The 24,519-nt window shown below is 30.5% G+C and overlaps 2 protein-coding genes across 4 annotated transcripts; both read right to left on the bottom strand.

Annotated features, from left to right (window-relative positions):
• Positions 1 to 3,357: 3,357 nt before the first annotated feature.
• Positions 3,358 to 5,460, bottom strand: LOC149498412 (sm-like protein LSM3A). The gene is made up of 3 exons (XM_089717388.1): positions 5,209 to 5,460; positions 4,312 to 4,407; positions 3,358 to 3,631 (listed from the first exon to the last, which is right to left on the bottom strand). Exons 1-3 carry the CDS (start codon positions 5,323 to 5,325, stop codon positions 3,551 to 3,553), a joined length of 294 nt encoding a protein of 97 aa, XP_089573514.1. The 5' UTR covers positions 5,326 to 5,460; the 3' UTR covers positions 3,358 to 3,550.
• A 3,034-nt stretch (positions 5,461 to 8,494) lies between these two features.
• Positions 8,495 to 11,516, bottom strand: LOC149498411 (NADH-ubiquinone oxidoreductase). 3 transcript variants are annotated; one of them, XM_089718556.1, is made up of 3 exons: positions 11,295 to 11,516; positions 11,083 to 11,205; positions 8,495 to 8,824 (listed from the first exon to the last, which is right to left on the bottom strand). In XM_089718556.1, the coding sequence occupies exons 1-3, from the start codon at positions 11,446 to 11,448 to the stop codon at positions 8,643 to 8,645; spliced, it is 459 nt and encodes a 152-aa protein (XP_089574682.1). In that variant the 5' UTR covers positions 11,449 to 11,516; the 3' UTR covers positions 8,495 to 8,642. The 3 variants fall into 3 exon arrangements, with proteins under 3 accessions (XP_089574682.1, XP_089574684.1, XP_089574683.1); XM_089718558.1 differs by lacking the exon at positions 8,495 to 8,824 and adding an exon at positions 8,831 to 10,626 and having other exon boundaries at positions 11,295 to 11,513; XM_089718557.1 differs by lacking the exon at positions 8,495 to 8,824 and having other exon boundaries at positions 10,774 to 11,205; positions 11,295 to 11,510.
• Positions 11,517 to 24,519: the final 13,003 nt, after the last annotated feature.

Here is a 24,519-nt window from a genome sequence, read left to right as displayed (position 1 = left end):
CAAACCTGAAATCTTTTGATCTCATGTTATGTACTTAATTAAAGAAATGGACCCCATTATAGAACAAAATACACGTCATAACATGAGACCTCAGTGAGTCATGCACTACGTAGGGAAGACCAGATCACAGGCCTTTGCTGGAAAATGGAAATCAACTTCGATATATATAGAGATTACCACCGCTGGTTCTAACCTTTACCTTTTCTTTATCTTTTTTCTTTTTGTCTTCATCGATAAATAAATAAATAAAGAGACATTTAATGGGTCCATGTGAAATAAATAAATTTTCTAGAAGGATTTAATTGTTCTCTTCTTTTATATTTTCTTTATGATATTATATTGTTATTTGTTATTTTTTATTCTTTAAATAGTATTTTTGTAGTGATTTTCTTAACTTAAAATAGTTTGATAAGAGACTTTCTAACCTCTTGATTAAATTTTAAGTAGTTGATCAATGCATACTTTATAAAATCCACTAATTAACATTTATTCTCTTAATTGAATTTCAATTTGACTGGGTCAAATAATTACTAAAGGGATTGAGATGAGTACAAATATCCAAAATACAAGTATCATATCTTATATATTTTTGATAAATATAAAAAACTTTAATTAAAGACAATATATATAATACTATTTTCAGTTTAATGAATTGGTTATTGTTGCTTAAAAAAAGTATGAAAAAAATTGAAATTATAATAAAAATTAACAGAAAATTTAGTAGAAATGATTAACATATTTGAAATAAAAAATGTTGGGACCTTTAATTCGACTTTAAAAATAGAAATGACAATCAATAATATTTAACCACTCAATAAATGATTTATCTTTGATATAATTAGAAGATTGATCCAATATAATGTGTATTTTAAATTATATATATATATATTTTTTATATTACTCAAAACATTTTAATCTATTAATATTTTATAATAATATAAACATTAAGAATGCTAATACACAAAAATGGTGATATTGTCTGCAATCTATGAAGCATCACTTTCAAGTTTAACCTTTGATGTTTAGTGGCCTTCTTCTCAGGACAGTTGTTGATTAATGTAAGCTTTTGGCAAGAATATTTTAAAAGCTTTAAAACAAAACCTGGTGGGATGACATCGTTTTTGCTTCTTTTTACCCAATAGGAAAAAAAGAAAGAAAAGAAAAGAAATATAAGTGTAGTCTTGAATAAGACTAATGTGTAGTGGTGCACTACTTTAATTTACTATGCTAAAGTAAATAAATAGTGAGTCTAAAATAAATAAATAAATAAATCATTTACTCTTTCCTCATGATTCATGATTTTTATGTGCCAAAATAAATTGGCATTGATCATTTTTCAACTAGTGATAATCTTTGAATTTGAAGTGGCCATCATTAGTTTCTTTGTAATAATTTTAATTAAATTTTTTAAACTAATTTCACTCAAAAATATTTTTTTACTCCGTACGAAAATCTGAAATGTTTATATTAATATATTTAAAAAAGATATATGGAATTTTATTATATTAATATATTTATAAAAGTTATATATTCAATTTCAAGAAAAAGGATAAAATAACAACATATTGGCTTAGCTTTTACTAGATATTTGTTGATTGTACAGCTAAAAAGACAATTTTTTTTTTTTTAATTTATCGAGAGATTTGAAAGGCCAAAATAATACTGTCTATTCATCACATAAATGAAAAGACCAATTAGGCCACAACTGATTGACATAAATAATTTATTTATATTCTTATGTTTGAATTATTAGAAATATAATAACATTATATATTTTATGCATACATGTATAAATAATTAGAAATAGCAAAAAAAAAAAAAAAAGAAAAGAGAAGGATATAAAAAGAAGTATAGTAAAATGTGATGCAGATAAATATGAATGGAAATGAAAAGAACATATCTTTAATTAAAGCTACTTAAATTAAAGGCTTGATCATAAAAAAAAGCTTCAACTTTTAAATACTTTTAATTTTATCAATAAATACATTATACTTATTTTTTACTGTTAATTATAGCTTCCGTCCAGAGTCCAATTGGATATAGTCAAGTGACATAGCTCTAGGAGTAAAGAAACTTACTCGGCGGACCTTGGGATCACTGACGGTGTGAATTGCTCGTCCAGGGTCCATCAAGAGTCCGTTGATTGTAAAACCGTACCCAATTCCTTCAATCTTGTAATGAGATGAGAAGATTATCTCAACAATGCAATCTTTAATTTACAGAATCTAAAAGCAAGGATGAACTATCAAAGAATGATCACATGAATGAGCTCACGTGTTGAGGGACCAATTAATAAGCAACAAACTAATAAATTCTAAACGGATAACATAAATAACCTGAGATAGCAATTAACAAAATTAAAAATATTAGTTAAATTTGCCAAAAACGACAAAGTTCATAATTTTTTTGATGATTTAGCCTAAATTAAATATGTTGCTTTCTTTTAATGGTTATTTTAGATTAACTTAAGTCAATGGTTCATTTATTTGACTGTCTTCTACATGTATATTGGTTTATAAAAACATTTTTAATGGGTGTCCAAAGAGGGAAAACATATGAAAATACCCAAAATCAAAAACTTTGCAGTTGACATTCAGTGGATTCTTTTCAAGAGAACAGATTAGATTAATTTGCTTCACAAGCAGGTTCACAAGGAGATTTTTGACTTGTATAACTAGTTTAATCATTTAACTTCGTAATTGCATAATAATTTGATTTCCTTAACACGTGTTTTATGCAGCTTGAATGTTGAGACCTTATTAAATTCCATATTTTACACATGATGCAAGGGAGTCCCTTAAGTCCTTACAAGGTGTGCTGTTAGAGAAAGCAACTGGAAATGTCGCTGAAGCTGCAGAAAATCCAGGTCATGACTCGTGGGCATGAGAATGTCTGTCTCCAGATGACCTAATTGTAACAACCAAATTCCTCGTCGTTCGGATAATATGCCCAGTATATTCGCTTAGAGTTAATAGTACCAGTAATTTTCTTATTAGTTAATAGCAGCAACTGTACAAATATAAAATTCAAAACTGTGTTTTCACCTATCCTTTTTAATGTTGTGCGCATTTCAGGCTCTTGCTCAGCAGTGTAGCTCTGATTTGCTTCAAGCAGAACTTGAGAGAAGCAAATTAATACAATGTGCTTTGTTGAGTCAATTCCCTTAGACTCAGGTGCCAAAATCAGCAAAAGCTGCTTATGGTTTCCTCAGATCAATGGATTCTTCCGGCCAAAAACTACTGGTGTGCACAAGCAATAGGATCCCCCAAGTTTCACCCAACAAAGGCAATCGTTGATTTAGTATTTTCCAGTTTTGTTTCGTAATTTTCCCGATGCGAAATTGTCCAAGTGTGTATGTGCACTCAAATTTTTCTTCATTATATATGGTTCCTAAACAACAAAGATACAACACGGCAATGCACACAAATTTTGTAAATTCATCAGTTACACCAGTTACAAGATGCTATAGAAAAAGTGGGCTGCTCTAAATTTCACCCACACAATGCCATTAATTTGATTCATGACTGCATCTTCAAATGAATCCTCCAAATCAAGCAGTTCTCAGCGGTGGAGAAACCAATATGACACCATCTCCTCTAACAAAGAGAAAAGGAACAGTGCGCCTTGTAGTCTGAAGCAGAAGAAAACACAAAATATCAAAAGCGACCTAATTTCAGCTAAAGTATATACTAGCAAAACAAGAACAAAGTGGGTTTTTCATTACCTAATCCTACTTATACAGACTACAGAGTATAATTTTTTCTATACTATCCAAAGTTAATTTGATTTCTAGCGCATCCTATGGATTGATAAGTCTGCCGTAATTTAGGATCCAAACAATGCAAGCATTAAAATGCAAGAAATGGGACAATGCTTTGAGGTAATAACTTCCCAAAGCACCTTCACATGTTTTATGAACACTGAAATTAAAGTTCACAACAGCTGGAGCCTATCCTACATGCAAAAAAGTCTACAGTAATTATTGCAATTCCATGATAACAATATCCATAACAGCATCTCTCATTGAATAAATAACTTAGCAAGCCCAGATAATCTCCTATCGCAATCCAGTAGTATGATACCATTAGTTGTGTCTAGGTGACTGCCATCATTTTCAGGTAACAAAGCCGATGCTTCCTTGAAAAATTCTAAAATTATTGGCAATTTCAACTTCCAAGCTTCAATACTTATCAGAGAAAGCAATGATTAATATTACTCCCTTATTAATACTAGATATGCATTCAACAAGAATATAGACAAAACAAAGAATTATAATGAGGAGAAAGAAAAGAATGTGAAATAGTAACATACCCGTACAATCTCTTCGTAAGTTTCATCATCAATTTCAACTGTTGTAACAATTTCTTCAACATCCCCAAGAATCATATTTAGATGCTGATCATAAGCCTGCCAACCAAATTTGTTACCACAAATGAAGCCTCAGGATTTAAATAGAGAAACAAGAATTGTTAAACACGTTGTAGCTATCTAAACGTGTTAAATTTATAGGGAAAAGAAAAACTTCTCCTTTGGTGTTTTTCTTAATCATTATTCAGCAATGTGCAATGCTTGCAGAAGATTACAAATAACAAAGCATCCAAGCCGGTGAAATTCAGATCACAATAATAATACAAGCTTGCACGCATGAAAATCAACGACTAGAATATGCATTTGTATGATAGACACGGTAGCCTGTGTGCATCATTTTCTCGAAAGGACTGATAATGTCTAGCATAATACTATGTGTACGGGTAACATCTACAAAGACAATCAATTAAGCAATCAAATCTAGACATCCTTATCATGTTATGTCCCGAAGTCACAAATTTATTAAACACATTTACCACAACGAAAAAAATGTTTCAGCTTTGCCCTCATCTCCAATTGGATATTAAAACATGTAACAGAACTTGTTTCCGCCTCACTATATTTAGGAGGGAAGAAACCCAATGACATTGTGTGCCTTATCAGAAGAATTATAAGTACTATATAGTCTATCCAGTATCAAAATCTACACAAGCAATAGAAACTCCATCCTGAAAGTCGAACAATTTGGAGCACCTGATTCGTGACGATACCCAAAACCAAATTAGACCTAAAACCAGGAACAAAAACCCTAAACTAACAGCACCGATCAGTGAAACAAGTCGCCCCAATTTAGATAGAAATTAAAAAAACAAAACCCTAAAAAGATATAGTGACTCATACATGTAGCTTGCCTCGTAGCTCACGATCTGACCGGAGCTTCACGTAAATGCGCTCATCCAGGCTCAATCGAATGAGATCCAATGGCTCTTTGACTGCGCTCTCTTCTTCGGTAGCCATGTCCGTCTTCGCAAAGGGAGCGCTTTCTCTCTTGGGTTTAGGCGTGTAGCACTGTCTGTCTCTCTGCGTTAAGCGAGTAAACCACTACGGTGCTTGCTATCATAAATTCAAGTTCTGGTGTTTTCAGTTATAACTGTGTAAGATTTTAAAAGATTTGTTAAATTTATGATTTGTGGATTTTCTAACACTTTAATTCTATATAGAGTCGTGAAATTGATGGGATTTTTTTATTGATTTTAATTGTCTTTGATAAAATTACAGTTATTTTTATATATTTAATTAAAATTAATTTTAGAACCTAATTAAATAAATTAAAATATTTTAGAGTCCAATTGAAAAATTAAAAACAATGAGAAATTAAAAAGTTAAAAAGAACATGCATTATCTTCTCCAAAATCTTTTTTTTTTTTTTTGATTAAAACCTTACCGCCGCTGACGGTAAGCTTGCAATGGGTCGCATCACCGGAAATCATATTGTGCTCCCTGAACAATCAGGATGTGGTTAGAAGACCACAAACTTCTTGTCCCTTGACTGAACGACGACTGTCTCGTTGAAAAATCGCAAGTGCATATAAACTAGCGATTTTTCAACAAGACAGTCATCGTTTAGTCAATTATATATTTATAAATTTAAAACCAAAAGCCAACAACCACCGCTAGCTAGACCTGCGATAATTGCCAGAGCTCGTGCAAGGAGGTAGTTTTATATTAATTTAAAACTGATGCAGGGCCTATCGCTTGCGGCTCAAGTGGTGTGGCCACAACGATGGCAGATTGTATTCTTCAATTCTTTGACTATTTCAAAGTTTTTTCAATTTTTTTACTTGTGATTAAATCATTATTAGAAATCAACGCAGAAAGATTTCAAAAAAATAATCAAATTAATTTTAAAAATTTGTAGTACCATTAATATTATTTTTTTTTTCAAAATATCAAATTCTCAGCACATAAATTAATTTGAAACTAATCCAATAATTAGTACATTATTTTACATCTTAAGGGTAGGGATGGAAGTAATACAAGCATTTTAAGGTACCTGCTCCGCTTCAATCCATTTAAAGAGGATATTGATAGTTATAAAAGGATTTGGAACGGATATAGATAGTGAAATTACTATCCGTAACGGATATGAATAGTGAAATTATTACAGGTAGGATACGTGTACTACCCGTAATGGATATAAGTACGTGTGCAGATATTTGGACATCCGCTACCCTTTAACCGCTATTAAACAGGTTCGATAGTGAGTACTCACGGGTACCCTATTCACAGGTACCCTATCCATCATGAGTAAAAAATGTATTTCAAATAAATTCAAATTTGAATAGTTTAAGAGGTACTTAAAATTTAAATGGATTTGAATACGAGTACTTAAAAGAGTATTTAAATGGATTTAGAACTAATTGATTTAAAATTCACAGGTATCCGCTTCGCTTCTATTCTTATTAAGGGATGTATTGAATTAAGACTCTGTTAGATTTTAAAAGATTTTTGAAATCTTTGGGTTGAAAAATGAATTTGTGAATGATTATTTTATTCATATCTAGCACTTTAAAATCTAACGAAATCAATAATTTTATAAAATCTTTTCAAATCAGTAATTTTTTTGAATACCATCAAATTTTTATGGATATTTAAAAAGTCATAATTGAATGCAATCAGATTTTATAAGATTTTGAATTAAATACTATAAGATTTTAATAAACTCCAAAAAAATCTAAATTAAATACTATTGGAATTTTAAAATCTTTTAAAATCTAAGAAAGTCTTAATCCAAAATACACCAACTTAGAGTTTATAAAATATAGGATTTGTTTATAAAATATATGCAATTTTTACAAAATATTAATATTATGACCTATTATTTAGTATATAATCCTTTAAAAAAAAAATACATCTTTTACAAAATATTGAAAGATATTGCAAAATATTAGCAACTGTGCCACTATTTTATAAATCACTAATTTTTATAAAAATTAGCTTTTAAAAAATTTTAGAAAGTATTATAAAAAATTAGTAATTAGAGTTATTATTTTTATAATTTGCAACTTTTACCAAAAAAAGCTACAAAATAATTAAAAATATTATACAATATTGAAAACTGAAATTATTATTTTCTACCACTAATTTTTTAAAAAAATAACTATTTTTTACAAAATTAGAAAGTATTATAGAATATTGACAATCATGATTATTATTTTATAAACCACAATATTTAAGAGAAAAATGTTTTTTTACAAAATATTAGAAAATAGTACGAAATACTAGCAACCATAATTATTATTTTTAATCCAGCAACTTTATAAAAAAAAAAAAAAAATCAACTTTTATAAATTATTAAAAAAAAAAATTGGTAAGTGGAGTTAATATTTTGTAGTTCAACAATTAAAAAAAAAAATCACATTTTATAAATTATTAAGAAATATTATAAAACAATAACAAATACATATATTATTTTATAAAACCAAGTCACCCCAAGATTTGAATTATTATAAAAAAATCCCATTATTTATTATATATATATATATATATATATATATATATATTTAAAGTTGCAACAAGGCTCATTCTGCCTCTATATACATATTAGAGGCAACACATAGAGAACTATTTGCACAAAGCCACAAATATAGTTGTTTAGGGATGGCAGCTGGCGGATATCTATCCAACCAATATGCAATTTAAAGAATTAATTTAATCGTGTCAGAATATTTGAACTTCATCTCTAATTCATTGTGAAATGGTGATCTATGTTTTGTAACTTGTAAAATTTTTTGTTTCGCTTTTATGGAGATGTCATGCAATGGTGTTTGGTTGCCATTGAAGATGTTGAAACACAAGATCTTGTAAAACACAATTTTCAATTTAAGAGTCCTTTCTGGAAATATTTGACTTAAAAGTGCACAAAATTTGGATTTTTTAGCTCTAAATAAAGTGATTATCATGATAATGACTAATATTTGAACTCTTTTTCTAATGCTGACTATATGTTAATCTAATTGAGACTAATATCTGAACTTAATTTAAAATCCCATAAACAAAAAATTTTAAAAAAATTTATATTAAAAAAAATTAAATTCTTCTCAAAAAAAAAAAAAAAAAAAAAAAATCCCTAATATAAACAAACAAACGTGCACGCTTAAAAAGAACACCTAGTGACAAAGACCTCTTGCTTGGCATGGAGGCAAGATGTGATAATGATATGTCGAAATTAGAGTTGTTGAACTTTTGCTGCTCTCTCTCTCGTCTGCTCTTGTTTAATCTGTTTCTTGCATTCTCTTAATTTCTATTCTACCAAACACTCAGATTTGCACGCACTAGAGAGACCTTGTGATGATAATGCATTGGTGGGTTAGGAAAGGATTTTCAGGACAGCCACCTTTGCTTTGAGGATGTGAAAAAGCTATCTGGATTCCTATTTTTACCTCTCCCTTTGCATCTGCTCTGCTGGGGCCAGCCTCTATTTGCTCGATCCTGTTCTTAAGGGTGCTCGTGAGTCCTGAATGATAAAATAGATAATGAACACTGGACAACCAACTACATATACACACACACACAATCGGTCCAAAACTATCCAATGATGCTTATAGCATTTAACTCCTAAAGATAAAATAAAACTCAAATTTGCAACACCCATATCAACGCTTCAACAACCACTCATTACCACAACAAGCTTGATTTCTCAAGAGCCCAGTTGGAAGTTGATCAAAAAGATTTTTGTATGATGTCTTAAAAACGGTTCAAAGTGGCAGCTACCCTGCATCTATGTTACTTTACTTGGGTATAAAACAGCTAAAAAAAAGTATAAAGAAACACAAAAATTTTACTATTCAACAGAATATAGGCTGTTCAGGAGAGAGAGCAGGCAAACCTTGTATCAATGTTACTTGACAACAAGCACATAAGATATATGGCTGCACAGATGACACCTAACTTGTCTATTTGTAAGAGTTGCTTAGATTTTTTTGGTAATTTAAGGCATCAACATGCTGTGATCATGTCTGAGAATTCTCATTTGACAGGAGTTCTTGGGTAAATAGAAGAATTCAATTAACTATGCCTGGCAAGTTTTCAATATCTATTTATTCACGTATTGAAAATGCAAAAGTATGTCCTAAAACTAACTGAACATAGTACTAACTAAATCCTGTAATGCCTTATTAGACAGCTAACATTATAGTTCATGCAAAGAAGAGATACCAAAACAGACCCAAAAAAAAAAAAAAAAAGATGCGATATAGGCAAGGCTTTTATTATTGCATTCCGTTGAGATTTAACCTAATATACTACTCAATCACTATTGTTTTAAAAAGGCGTTACTTAGTCCCCAAGTTTTTACAACATGAACTATATAGTCCTTTCCCGTAGATTAATGTGATTTTAACATTTTTTTTGGGGTTGACGAGGCAAAATATCCTCGACAAAACTCTTAATTTTATCAAATCCACCCTCTCAAAACCTTCACAATCTCCTGAATTTTCTCACATAACTTGAATCTCCTTCTCTTTTTCACTTGAGAGGTTTTTAAGGTTCTTGGTAGCGTAGATTTAAGAGAATTTAATGTATGTTGATAAATGAAGACATTTTTTACTTTTTCCATGTAATTAACAGTTTAGACCACTTCAATTTAAATTGGACGACTAAATAGCTCACTTTTCAAACCTTAGGAACTACACAATACATTTTTGAACTAGAAGGACTAACTAGTGTATTAGGTCAAACCTTAGGAAACAAATAGTAATTTATCCTAAAAGTAAATGAGCTTAAATTATTTAGAGAAGAAATTAAATGGACAAAATACATTACAAAAGCATATCCCAAAAAACTAAGTGGCTAATATGAAAAGATAACTCAGAAGATAATTATGCCATTCCTTCAAATCAACAAAAAGAGATTAGTAAGATCTTGCTTCATAAAACATTTGGAAGTTTAGCCATTTTCACTACTTGCATCAATTTTTCCTCCCTGACTGAGCAACAAGTCCAATTACAAACATACTTTAATCACCCCAATATATCTAATGACTGCTTCTATCTCCAGGTGCCATTCACACCCAGAGCTATCACAACCTATAATGCTTCATTCCTAATACGATCAATACCGAATTCAACAAAAAGCTAATTACTTGCAAGCTAGTTGGGGTAGGCTATATCTATCAATTTTCTCCATTCCACTCAATTTAGAGCGATGGTTTCATGAAATTCTAGGGCCTCTATGTCCTTATTCGCTACATTCCTCCATGCCACTTAGACCTACCTCCTTTATTCTTTAACTCCTACCACATATATGTGTTCAAGCTTCCTGAGAATTTGCAATCAATAGCATAAAAATTAAACCAATCATTTCAAATACATAATTTAAATTAAACATTTTTGGTTCCTACCACATTAACAAAATCATGTTTGCATGAATTTATCAGCAAAATCATGCAAAAACCCATCATAAAACTTCCCAAAATCTAAATGATGTAATAGCTTAAAAGAAAGCTCCAAAAACATGGATCAAACAGAATCCAACAAAGAAATAAAACACTAAACATAGGTCGACAATCAAATTTGACCTCCAAATTGAGCAAAATTGGTACCAAAATAGGAACAAGTCCAAAAAACAATCCGATTATTGCCCACGTATCTTCAAAAAGGACGCGAACAGAAAGGATATTGTATTTCTTTTTTCGTTTAGAAAAACCATTTAATTTCAAACCAAGATAACAGCTAATTGTTTTCTACCCGCGTTTTTGATACTGAGCAACCTCACCCTCGTTAGGGAAAAACCCCATGAGTCGACCTGCCGAGTTTTGATACGCGTACATGAAACCTCCCATCAACCCAATCAACCCTCCGGTCACCATTGATGGTCCCTTAATACCTGGCTTTATCCCTATCCATTTCACAATTTTAAGATTAGAAACATTTCCTCATGCATTTCATATCTATATACAAAAAGAGAGAGATAGGGGGAAAGAAAACCAGAGAGGTAGCCAAAAGTGACGGAGACGCCAGTGATGGTGGTGAGACAGCAGTAGTCAAGGAAGTTGAAGTTGCCGACGACATTATTAAATGGAGGATTGCGATCAATAACTGGGTACTCTGGTTTTGCCGATGCGGTAATATCTGTATTCATCTTTTTCGTTACTCTATTACTCTCACTTTCTCAGTGCTTCTTGGGTTTTTTTTTTTTTTTTTTTTTTTTTTTTTTTTTTTTTTTTTTTTTTTTTGCCCTTTCTTCATTTGCAGCTATTTTGTCACTATTAGCTTTTGGGTTTGACTCAAGTGGGCTTTGGAGTTGGGTTTAATTTGGGAGGAAGACAGAAATGTTACAGCCCAATTTTTTTTTTTTTTTTTTTAACGATCTAATTAAGATAATATTTTTATTTTTCGATCAATTATTTTAATCTTATTTAAAAAAAAAAAGAAAGTAGTTTAATATGTTTTTCATAACCTAAGTAGACTTATATCTTTAAGTTGATTTCTAAATATTATATGAAAGAGAAAACAAAATGCATGAAATGAAATATAATATATTTGAAAATAAGAAAGGAAGGATGAAAAGGGAATTTTGAAATAAAATTAATTTTTTTTTTACTAATAAAATAAATTATGAGAGAAATTAATGCGTGCTCTATAAATATTGTTTATAATTAGAAATTTTTTTTTTAATTTTATTATTTTTACCCTTTGTTTAAGCATGTAGTTATAAGTGGGTGCATATTTATATGTGTGTGACTAACAACATACGACTAATTATGTTAATCACTTTCTAAAAGAATATTATTGTAAAATTAATTATTCGAATGTTTACTTTATTTAATTTAAAATTCAATATATTATGATATCTATTTATACAATTTAGTGCTACTTTAAAAAAATATAAAACCATGTACGTATGTATTAAAAATTTCAACCTGCTTTTAATTTTGGTGAAGGAGATATATATAATTATATAAATTTAAAATATTTATTTAATTATTATGATAAATTATGAACTAGAAAAATGGGTTCGGGCTTTCGGCCTTTAGGCAGGACTCTATATTGTGACTAAATCAGCAAGATGCGATGAGGAAGGCCCATTGCCCATTCCGAGAATAAAGTTAACTCTCACGTTGAAAATGGGTTTTCTTCTAAATGGGAATTTCTTATATTTGCTAAAATGCCCATGAATATCTGGTAATGCGCATTAAGGGTAAGCAAACGATGGGTTCGATCCAGATCCTACTGAAACAAGATGAAAAAAATGCAAATTGAAATTTCAGACTTCCGACCCAACTGAAGTTGGTATCTTTTGATCGGTTTTTAACGTATCAGTTTGGTTTTAAATCTAACTTGATTCATTTTTGAAAATTTTGACTGAGTCAAAGTAATTTCAATTCAAATTGATTAATCCAACAAATTGAAAATTCCTTAAACATATTGATAGAATAAAAATGGATTGATTTGGTTCGGTGGGTGGTTTTGTACAATCCTAATGGGCAAAGGGTTAAACTGGCAAAATCATAGGGCTTTTTACAAATTGTGTTCTGAAAAAAAAATTAAACTGAAATTTTATCTATATATATATATATTAATCAGGGATTCACAGGGTTTTAGTTTTTATCTATATATATATATAGGATTTTAAATTAATAAAAAAAGGACTTGAAAATCTAGAGGAGATTAAACGGACTGAGTCATATTATATTTATATGTTACTCGTCCGTCCATAACGATATTATATGTTTCTTCTTGATAATAATAGCCTCATTGGATTTTAATATGAAAATAAAAATAATAAAAAAAATGAAATAAATGATTTTTATTAAATTCTTGTGTTTTTAATAAAAACTAATATTAGTGACAAATTAATTAATTTAAAACAAAAGAGAAAATATTAACTTAACTTCAAAAAAAAAAAAAAAAGAAAATATTAATTTACTTAGCGGAAATAAAGTAGGCGCTTGATATAAATTAGTTGGACAAAAAGACGACCAAGTGGATGCCAACTCATGACATGTAATAGCACGTGACGTTCACGCCCTTGGGAAATTATCAACAAGCCATGGGCCCAGCCTCCTCAGCGATCAATTACAGAGGTTGATAGTTTGAACTTACTACGACCTGACAGAGTGTAGTGTTTACTCGCCTCAGGATAGCGCGTGAAAGGGTCTGCTCAAGCCGACCTAAAATAAGAGGAGCGAAAGCCATTGGAAAGAAGGGCATCGCAATCGTACCAATAGCGTCTTAAAAAAATATATACTACAAATAAGTAATAGGAAAAGTCAAAAAAGGGCGGTACAAAGTGAGAGTCACTGACTCATTGGTGGCGGGTAAGCGAGACGTGTTTCTGATTCACCCAAAGCACGATGGAGTACAAACTTACTCACTTAGTTTTCAATTTGATGCGCAATAAAAGATTGCACCTGAGACGTTCTACGTCACGCGCTAATCCAGATGGGACCCTTCCGTATCCTAATTAGGGACCCACCTAAAAGTTTGGTGGTCCACCACCAAAGTTCTAGACAAAGCTACTGTTCCTTTGGCGTTTCATGCAAACTTCTCTCTGGAGTGGAGTGATTTGATGTTTTGTGTATTTGAACTTGGAGGGTTTGTGTTTATTTGTCTAGGAGTACGAATATTTAGATTGACAATTTTGAATTTATAATACTCTCTTGTTTACATTTATTGTTAAATGAGAATTTTGTAATAAAAATCCATAATTGTCCATAAATGATCAACCAAAATCCATGTTTATGTTTACTATTATCTCTGTTCTCTAATAAAGTACCCAAACAATATATTACAGTGTAACAACTTAAAAAGTTAAAAGATGGTACAGAAACAAAGACTTTTAGAATTGCCCAATATTTTTAGTGTAGAGTCTAAAACAAAACAAATACATAATATAATAAGAAAAAAAATCATATCTAAACATAATAAGATATCTACTCGATTAACAAATATCTAACATTATATATTAATAAAAAAAAAAAGAAATTTAAACCTTACCAAATGCCACAAATCTTCAAACATGTTAAACAATATGAACTAATTTAGGATGTTAACTTTAAATATGTATGGTTATAGTTTACTAAAGATGGTTAAAAATATAAAGGAAGAAGGAGAAACGAGAAAAAAGCACAAAGACTGTAAGTAGAAGGAGTAGTGTAATGTACGTAGCATTTATATACACTTTCAAATATTCACGGATTGGTATGATAAATACACTGTTTGTGTAAATATTTTTTTTTTTTGAAAACACCATTTTTGTAAAAAGGTCCAAAATCATAGGTATTGTTAAAAAAGGAATAACATGTGTATAGAATATTTAATTATTTATGATTTACATTAAACTGAATGGTTCAAGAAATATATTTCACCACCCTCTTGTGACCATCACAGTGTAGGTCCAAAGTGTCTATTTTATAAAAATTTGAATCATACAGGGGATTCTTTATTTTAATTTCAAAATTTATTTTTTTTACCTATATATATTTTTTTTTTATTTTCTTACTTCTCCATATTCTACTTTTTATTTTTATTTCCAGCATATGTAGCACTGTTAGTAATAGGGGTGTTTATCAAACTGTCTAAACCACCTGAACTGATCCAAATCAATTCAAAACGATCTAAAATTGCGGTTTTAAAAGATTGATTGTTTGGTTTAATTTTGTAAAATTTAAACACCAAATTTTTAATTTGATTTACAATTTTAGAGTCAAAACCGCCAAAATCGAGCCAAACTGTTATATGTATACACTTGTATATATATATGAACTTTTAAAATTCAATTATGTTTTGATTGAAAATTTCTTTTGTATTAATTAATTTATATTGTTCAATAAATTATGAGATTTGTTCATATTGGACAATAATAGAACAACAATTTTTTATTAATTAGATAAATTATATAATTTATTTATCTATACTATATATAAAAGTGGGAATGAAAAGGGGAATAATGAGATTTCTGATAATGCCTCTAATAAAATTTAAAATGTTCTAAAATAACTTTATTAATGACCAATTAAATTTTATTTTAAATATTATACTTAATAGATAATTAACGTTAACTATATATTAACAAATATACTCTATTTTAATTATTTTAATATTATATAATAAGGTTATACATGAAAATTAAAAATTTTTTTATTTACTCTATATGTTTTTAATTTTACTCAATTTAGGATTTAAATTAAATGTTAGAGCTAAATACATATTACATACTTCATGTATTTATCATATACATTATTTTGCTCTCTTTAACTTAATAGATAATAAATTTATAATCTATAACCTACATACATGTGGAAATATAGGAGGGAATTATGAGATTTCTTAAATTAGTCTTAGTTTAATTTAGAATTTCTAATATACCCGTTTAATTTCTTATGCATTTTAATCGGAGAAAATAAGTCTATTTATCCTTTTGAAGATCCTTTTTAGTTCTATTTTTAATACCTTTTAATCGTCAAAAATAGATTCCATTTATACTTTTGAATATCATTTTAGTTAGATTTTTTATGGATTTTAATTCAAGAAAATATGTATATGTATGTATATAAATTCATTATTTGATCTTGTAATATTATTGTCCAATGATTTTTATAATTAATAGTTTTCAATGTATATATAATCATATGTTTTCATGTTATATTATTTTTTAAGAGGTAAATTGAAAACTTTAATTCAACTATTGAAAATGGAACTTAAATTCTATTAATTTATTATGTTCTGAATTTTTTTTTAAATATGATTAAACGCTTTTTTATTTAGACTATATTAGTTAATTATAATGAAATTAAAATAAAACTTTTTAAATATATTATTTCTCTTTGATTGTTTTGGAGAGGATTGTGTACACTCATTTGAATCATTTCCATATTATTGTATTTTTTAACAAAAACAATGAAATTATAAAATTATAGTATTTTCAGACCAAATGAAATTATATTATTTGACTAATATATATATAAAAAAGAGAGTTTTACCCTTTTTAGTCTAATGAAATCTTTTTGAAAAAATAGGCTATAAATGTTTGAATTTGCTATCATTTTTATTTTCAATGTTTCTACAGTAAAAATGAAATAAATAGAAAATTCAAAGGCTCTATTTTTATTCAATATTTTATTCTTTTATTTTTGAAATTTATAGAATTTTATTTATTTTCCAATTGGATATGTTTTTTTTAAATATATATAAAGATAATTAGACCTTTAAAATTTTAATTTTTTAAAAAATATTTTATGTATGAATTTGTAATTTTTAAATTTAATCTCATTTATATCTTCTTTAAACTTAATAGAATATATTTCATTACCAATATTATTGTTTACAACTTTACATATTGATTCCCATGTGGAGTTGAGAACTTTAAGCAATTTATTTTTGGATTTTGTGTAAAGACATGGTCCAAAATATTACATGCTATTAATAAAATTTCAGCTTAATTTTATTCGAGGAAAATAATTGATGTGAAGATCAAAGTCATATCTTATATTGTGGCTACAGAGCAAGTCTTGATTTATTAGATTAATATTATAGCATCGCCGAATTATAGAATATTTTGTATTATGGTAAATGTAAATTTTTAGCGATTTTATATAATTAATTAATTATATATTTTTTCATTAAAGGGAGAAATAAAAACATCATTTTCTTTTCAATTACATATTACAGTACAAGACATGTTACAAAATTTCATTGTATATGTAAAGTGCAATGTTAATTAATCATTATATTTATTTTAATCTAAATTAAAATTTATAATTTAATATTATATAAATAATAAAATTAAACGAATATATAATGAGTAAAGTCAATGTGCAACTCACATCATAAAAGAACTAGTATTTTACAAAAATTCAAATGTTAAAGATTAATGTAAAATTAGGTTAATATATATATGTACAAGTTATATGCGAGTAAAATTATAGTTTTTTGTAATTTTTAGTAATAAATGTAAGATTAAATCAATATTTAAATTTTGTATTTATAAATTGCTTAATTAATGTCTTACTAAATATATAACATTTTTTTACTATACTAAGAATAAATATATAAAAAAATTAATTTAAAAATTTTTAATAGCTATTCTAAATTATGTGTATTGTAGGCATAGTTTTATTAATTTTTTTTCCTATTTAGTATAACGCTAATCTTTTTTTTTTTCTTTATTAATTAACTAGACGAAAGATGAAGTTTAATTTCTCTTATTTCAAATCGCTCAAATCGCCAAATTGAACCAAATCAAATCAAACTGCCACTAAAGATTTGGGTTGATTTTAAATTTTTGATAATTTGATTTGATTTTAAAATTTTTCAAACCATCACTTTAAGTTTAAATCAATTATTATGCTCAAACCAAACCAAACTGATCCGCTAACGGCCATAATTAGTAACTTGGTATGGATGCCCTGGCAAGTATTTTCTTTCATTAGCACTTAGCCAACAAAATTCTTCATTGGTTAGTTAAAATGGTAAAGATTGTACATCACCAAATCTAGGTGCTCTCTTGTTTCTTTGATACCCGTTCATAAGTTTTTTAATTAGGAATGAATATCCAATCGTTTTAATTTAAAACAAACTAAATTAATATTAAATTGAATAAATCTGAATTTTTATATAAAAAACATCAAATCAAATTAAATTTTTTATAGCATCCAACCAAGTTGAATTGAATAAAATTTTTAAGGTTTTTTGAAATTATATAATTAAAAATCAAACTGAATTAAAAAAAATTAAATTTTCTATAATCCGAATTATGTTGATACTTAATTCTAATGCAACTTATTTTCCACTAAAAAAAGATAATTAAAAAACCTTCATTGGCAACAAAAAGAATTTGCTAGGAATTCCCAAAGAATATTTCTAAATTTTACCAAAAGAAGGAAAGGAAAAAAGAGAGAGATTCTTCATCAATTAGGTCATATTTTCACTTTCCGTTTGCTTCAACAATAAGATCATCTTTGGCCAGCTCATGACTAACATGTTAGTTATAGGAATACAATACACGCCTTTTGCTTTTTGAACAAAGACCAATCTAGCCATTCCTATTTTTCATTTTTGTAATTGAAATAGGCTTATTACACATGGACGGTTCACTATTGAATGTACAAATTTATTCATTAAAATTGATTGGGTTAGTTATAAATTTGGTGTCTAAATTTTTAGAAATTTTCTATTTTGGCATCTAAGCGTGAAACTTTTGCAATTAAATGTTTGAACCGCAAAAAATTAATCAATGAAGTATCTCTTGCCTACGTGGCTAGCCGGATTTCCAAATAGGACACTATAAATCCACCCAACCACTTAAAACATGCTGACTAAGCGCCAACCCATCTGTCAAATATTTAATGGAAACAAGCATGTGAGAATCACGTCACTTCATTAAAATTGAAATTCAAACTTTTAACCCTTTAAACTCTAAATATGTTAATTAAAAAAATGAGAGAGGACAAATTAAAATCTATTTAGAGAGCTTTCTCACAACTCCAATAACTCTTACTCCAATCATAGGCCCTGGAGTGTGCCTACACTCGCCGATCACAGTCACCCATTATCCCAATAAAAAATAGTGACGCTGCCATGAAACCTGCAACTTCAATACAAAATCACCCAAACTCCACTTTCAAACCACTTGATATGGGCTTCTTAATTTAAAGCCATCGATGATATGCACATTTCGATTCCAAATTTGGATCCAGATTTTGATGCTCCTTTCTTCGACTTCCTAACCTTAAATTTATTTCCCTGCTCCAATATAGAGGCAGACCTTTCAAATCTTGATGCTACTAACCTCAAATTTTTGTATATGGGTTAACAATCTTCGTCGATAGATGAGAGGGAGGTAGTGGGGCTTCAATATGGGGTGAGAAGATGGTGTTGTGTATAATTTTGCTATTGATGTTGGTTTGTTTGAGAGTTCATTTGGATAAAAGAGTAACATGTTGTGTTTTTGTCTTAGATATACTTTCTTTAGTGGTTAGAATTGCTTACAAGTGAATTGGTGTAGTAAGAGCTCTATGAAAAGGCAGCGAGAGAAAGATGGTATTGGTGAGTTAGGTGGTGATGGTGCAAGCAACGATGGATCTAGTGGAGGAGTTGGTTCTATAGTGGAGGAGTAGCTGGAGGTGGAGGGTTTAATGGTTGTGTTCAAGAGATGTATGGTGGGAAGATGATGATGGACAAGACTATGCTGGGTATCATCATCTAAAACTTTTTTTTCTTAATTTTTTTTTTATTTTCTTGGTAGTGGTGTTGAAGTATGGTTAAAGTATAATAATTTTGTAATTTGGGAAAAGAATAATGTAATGTAATCTTGTGATCTGAATTGGCACTGAGTCATTATATTTTAATTGTTTGGGTGGCCCAAATTTTCCTATTTGGAAATCCGGCTAGCCACATGTGCAAAAGACACTTAATCCTCATTGGGAGTGCTTCCCCCTTATGGGCCTAACGCGGGATGAGCAGGATTAGACTTAGCCCAGCAGAATATAGACACTTGCAGTATAAATAAAAAAAATCCAATTAGAACCAACCATTCAAATAGCTAATTATAGTTAGGTATACCTAGTTCAGTGAAATTGTATTTTTTTTTTTTTGAAAAAGTAAACATAAACGCTAGTTCATGGCTTCCAATTTTGGCACTATTGCAATAACTGATTATTTTACCATAATTTTAGTGTCTATTTTTCTCAAAAGAACCTCAATGCAATTTTGGTGTCTGTTTTGATAACCTAAATTAATCCAAGAAATAGTAGTTTTGATTTAATTCTGTAACTAGCAGCTTCGAACTAAATTTGGTTCATAAAGTATCAAGCTAATTTTTTTATCAAGAGGAGAGTTGTAAACCCAGATTACACAATAACCGTTCTGGGCTAAGAGACCTGTTAGTGATTTCGCAAGTGTACGAATCGTGCAAGTAGTATATAAAAGATATTGTCATCGGGGATAGGGGGGACTGAGAATTAGCTTTAAACTCAAAATGTATTGTCTAGAAATTAGTTGAAGAATCTCTTGAATCTAAACTAACTGAATATAAAGCAAATAAGTAAATGACTAAATTAAAAGAAAGCAAGCTAGATTTGATGTAATTAATAAAGGAAGGCACTAGCATTGGGATCAACTCCATTGAACAACATTATGAAACTCAAATTCCGTTTTCAACCTATTAAAGGATGCATCTTGAAGGGGAAGGAGTCCATTAATATCTATGCCCTCTTCCAAGTGACATAAAAGTTCTGAAATCATTAGAACATCGAACTTTCGTGATATAATGATGATTTCAGCCCATTACTCTTTATGACTCTCCCTAGATCCTCAAAGAAATAGCTTATTCCTAAGTTTATATCCTAGGTTCGTGTGTGAGTCAGTCCAACAAGGGACTTCACCTTCCAATTCTTCATCCTCTCATTTCTTTTCATATAAATATGAAGTTTTATTATATTCATAAGCATTAAGCACACACACATAAGAATCAAGAAAACATCCACTTAGATTAAAATAGGAAAGATGATTACATAAATGTTGTCCAAATGGGTTTTCACCCAATACTAGCTAAGGAGACTACTCACTAATCATATTCAAAATTACAAAACACAAGATTAAGAAGAATAGATAGCCTTAGAACCATCCTTATCCACAATAGAAAACAGAGAATAAACTCTTATTTCTCCTACTAACTATGGAGTGAGTTCTTTGAGCAAAACCAAAGATGAAAGAGTTCAAAGTGGCTTTCTTTTCTAGGATTTTCAAATTTGTACTTCTCTTAATCTAAGCTGCTCCTTAGCCTTCTTGATGATGTCTAAATCTCATCTCTTTCCTTTTATAGTGCAGATGATAATGTGAGGGCATTCGAGATATTCTCTGATCGAATCTCTTGCTTTTAGTACCACGAAGGAATAATACGGTCTGTGACATCCTACTGAGTCGAGTCTTTGCATAGAGTCGAGTTGAGTCAGGCTGAACCAAACCCGGTTGGGGTAGAATGAGATTATAAGTGGACTTACTTGAATGAGAGAAAAAGATCAAAGTATAAGGGTTAGGATTTACTTGCACTAAAAGATCAAGCTTGGGTATTAAGTTGTAACCTGTTGACAATTGAGGTACCATTTGGTAAGTTTCACATAAAAATTCATTGATATTTTGATGGCCTACCCGTGATAATCATTTCACTTTCCCATTTTCATCTTTATCTTCATCTTCTTCATCTCCTTCCTTTCCCTTCCTTTCTCCATCCATTTTCATGGTAGTTAAGCATTAAGGCAACCTCTATTTTCTCCAAGTAAGTAGAATTTCTTGAAGCTTTATGTTATTCAACCTCTAATTGAGTTATATTGTAGATAAGTTATAAGAATTCTGATGTGTATAGGAGAAGTGAGTTCAAAGATTGTAGAAAAAGGAAGCTAAAGAAGAGCTCAAGCTTTTGGGAGTAAAGGTTTGATATCTCTTGTCATTTACCATTTTCTTTGCGTGAGAACTTGTGTGGTGTGTTGCTAATGAGACACTATGTTGCTTAATGTTGAGTGAGAGGACTGAAAATGGTGAGAAAGCATGGGATGAAATGAATAAATGAAGGAAATAGTGAGTTTATGCTGACACAGGTTTTGCTGGAAATAGAACCAGTAACTTCACCTTGATTTTGACCCTATTTAATGATGGAATTAGGAAGTGTCATAGAAGAGTTATTTGTTCCTCTATGTGTTAGCTTTACATGGGTTTTTGAATCACCCAAATCGAAGTTATATATTGAGAGATATGACCAAAAGAGTACAGACTACGCAGGCTGGAAAACATGTCGCGCGCTCGCGAATTTCATTGCGCGCTCGCGAATTTGGCCTGTAAACTCACTGACTCTCATGTGTGCTTCTCGCGCTCGTGACTTCTCAAGGCGCGCTCGCGACTTGTGTTTTTATGCTCTTTTGGACTTCATTTTCTATGCAATTGTATTCCTTTGCTCAACTTGTATGCCTCCAATCATTTTAAAACAAAAAGACAACATTAGAACATGTATCAAAACAACATGCAAGCATGCAAATGATGTGAAACCAAGTAAACATTATGATTTATGAAGTTATGAAACCATTAATATGCTGTTGTGTTATGCTATTGACATACCAACATTATGCTCCATTGAGGTTAGGTAGAAACCATGTAGATAAGGCTATGTCGCGACATAGGATAGCAGATCTACACCCCATACAGTTTGGTATTCCGGCTACAGGCCGTTGAGTGGATATGATTATATATGGGCCATAGCAGCCAAGCATACAGTTTCATCCAGTTTCATACAGTTTTTCTTATCACTTCGGTTTCACTATAACCTTATGGAGCCATACAGATATCTTGACTTAACATTTCATGAATCATACAGTATAATAAACAGTAAGAAAGATCATCAAGGTAAAATTAAAGTATCATGATATGTGTGCTTATATGTGCCATATGTGTTTAGATGGTTCTTTCTATATATGTATGTGCTTACTTGTTTCTTTATAAGTTGAGATATCCACTGAGCTTTATTTGCTCAGCGAGTTACCTGTTTAACTCGCAGGTTTTGAGACTGGACCGTAGAGAGTCGGCTTACAACTGCTGCAGTTCATCTGTAGAAGACTCAGTCTTCAGGGTAGCTACTCATTTTGATGTGTATCTTTTGTCTATCCTTTTCATGGCATGTACAGGGCACATAGTTGGGCCCATTCCATTTTGAAAACTAGTATCATGTCTTGTAAATATTAAGTACATTATTAATATAAACAGCATCAGCATGATATAAGAGTCTGTATCCATTATGATATCAGCATGACAAGTCATAAAGTCAACCAGTTTGTAGCGTCTCGGTTCGGTTCATTCGGGTTAACGGGTGGACCGGGAAGGGATGTTACACTGTCGGTGCCACGGTCATGCCTCCAGTTCTAGCATTATGAGGTGGCAAATACACAGTCCGTCATATGGGCGGATAGAAGAGAGGAGTTCTACAGTTGAAACTCAGCTGAATTAGACGCCCGGTGCCCTACCGTAATTTGGACTATACTACTGGTTGAATTTCCATGTATTTTACCAGAATGCTTCTGACTCTCAAGTGGATAAAGCATGACTAGTGGACTGTCTGTGCATTTTACTGCAAGATCTTCCTCTTATAAAATGGTTCAAAATGACTAAAATGCCCCTTGCTTTAGTGTTTTCTTCCTCAAAAAGGTGGGACTTGTACTATAAGACAAGATAAATGCAAAATATGTACAATGCATGTAAAAACTAACTTTAATTTATTAAAAGTTCTTAAAATTAGACTAAACTAAAAGGTAAAAGGTATAAATTTATATGCATGAAATGCACACATCAAGACCCTAACTATATCAGCAGCAAGCAAATTAGTCACAATAAGGAGGGCCTCTCCAATAGCTGCAGACCACGAGGACTAGTTGGGGCCCTATTCGCAAGGCCATCCGCCACTGAATTCCCGTCACGAAATACATGCTGAATATTCACTCTCCAATCCTTGTTCAGAAGCTCATGACATGCAGAAACCAGATTTCCATATTTTCCCCTCATGCCATTAGACCCTTGTAGAAGCACCACTAGAACCTTAGAGTCTACTTGGAGTATGATGGACCGAAACCCCTTATTCCATGCCAAGCTTAACCCTTGAAACACACCCCATAATTCACCTTCAAGAGCTGAGCGTATACCAATATTCATCATAAAACCCCCCCACCCAATGGCCATTAGAATTTCTGAGAACCTCCCCTGCATCCCGCAGTGCCTGAGTTACCTTTAACACACCCATCCGTGTTAATCGCAATTGAATCAGAAGAAAAAGGGATCCAGTTAACCAGAATGGTACGAGGTTACTTATGGGGCTTATGGCTCCTAAAGAAACAGCTCCAAACTGACTAATTCTAACCACTCTTCAACAAATTATGAAATCCGAGGAGATAGAGTCAGCCATCTGAGTTGCTCCAAACACTCTTGTTCCTTTTCTTCCATATCCACTAGATAGTCATAGTAAAAAATTGTGCTTCATTTGTTGTTTGTAGCGCCTATCGAGCCATTACTCAAATTCTCAAGAAGCCAAGGATGAAGGCTTGAGTGCAAAAGCCAGGACAATAGTCAAGAGCTTGAAGCTCGTTCCAAATACTTTTCGCACTCTGACAATCCCTTAGAACATGCAACTAGTCCACATATTCCAGGCAAAGGGAGCACGAGCCATTTAATGTAA

The sequence above is a fragment of the Jatropha curcas genome, chromosome 2, assembly GCF_041381405.1.
Source record: "Jatropha curcas cultivar XTBG-Jc1 chromosome 2, XTBG_Jcur_1.0, whole genome shotgun sequence".
Lineage (NCBI taxonomy): Eukaryota > Viridiplantae > Streptophyta > Magnoliopsida > Malpighiales > Euphorbiaceae > Jatropha > Jatropha curcas.
This window is presented reverse-complemented; position numbering and strand designations above follow the sequence as displayed.

Excerpts from the sequence above, each read along its gene's own strand:
- LOC149498412 (XM_089717388.1), bottom strand. The coding sequence starts at position 5,325 with ATGGCTACCGAAGAAGAGAGCGCAGTCAAAGAGCCATTGGATCTCATT. Across the intron at positions 4,408-5,208 it reads AGCTACGAGGCAAGCTACAT|GCTTATGATCAGCATCTAAA; the intron begins GTATGAGTCACT and ends TTTGGTTGGCAG. Across the intron at positions 3,632-4,311 it reads CTTACGAAGAGATTGTACGG|ACTACAAGGCGCACTGTTCC; the intron begins GTATGTTACTAT and ends CTTCTGCTTCAG.
- LOC149498411 (XM_089718556.1), bottom strand. The coding sequence starts at position 11,448 with ATGAATACAGATATTACCGCATCGGCAAAACCAGAGTACCCAGTTATT. Across the intron at positions 11,206-11,294 it reads CACTTTTGGCTACCTCTCTG|GGATAAAGCCAGGTATTAAG; the intron begins GTTTTCTTTCCC and ends TGAAATGGATAG. Across the intron at positions 8,825-11,082 it reads GGGGTTTTTCCCTAACGAGG|GACTCACGAGCACCCTTAAG; the intron begins GTGAGGTTGCTC and ends TTTATCATTCAG.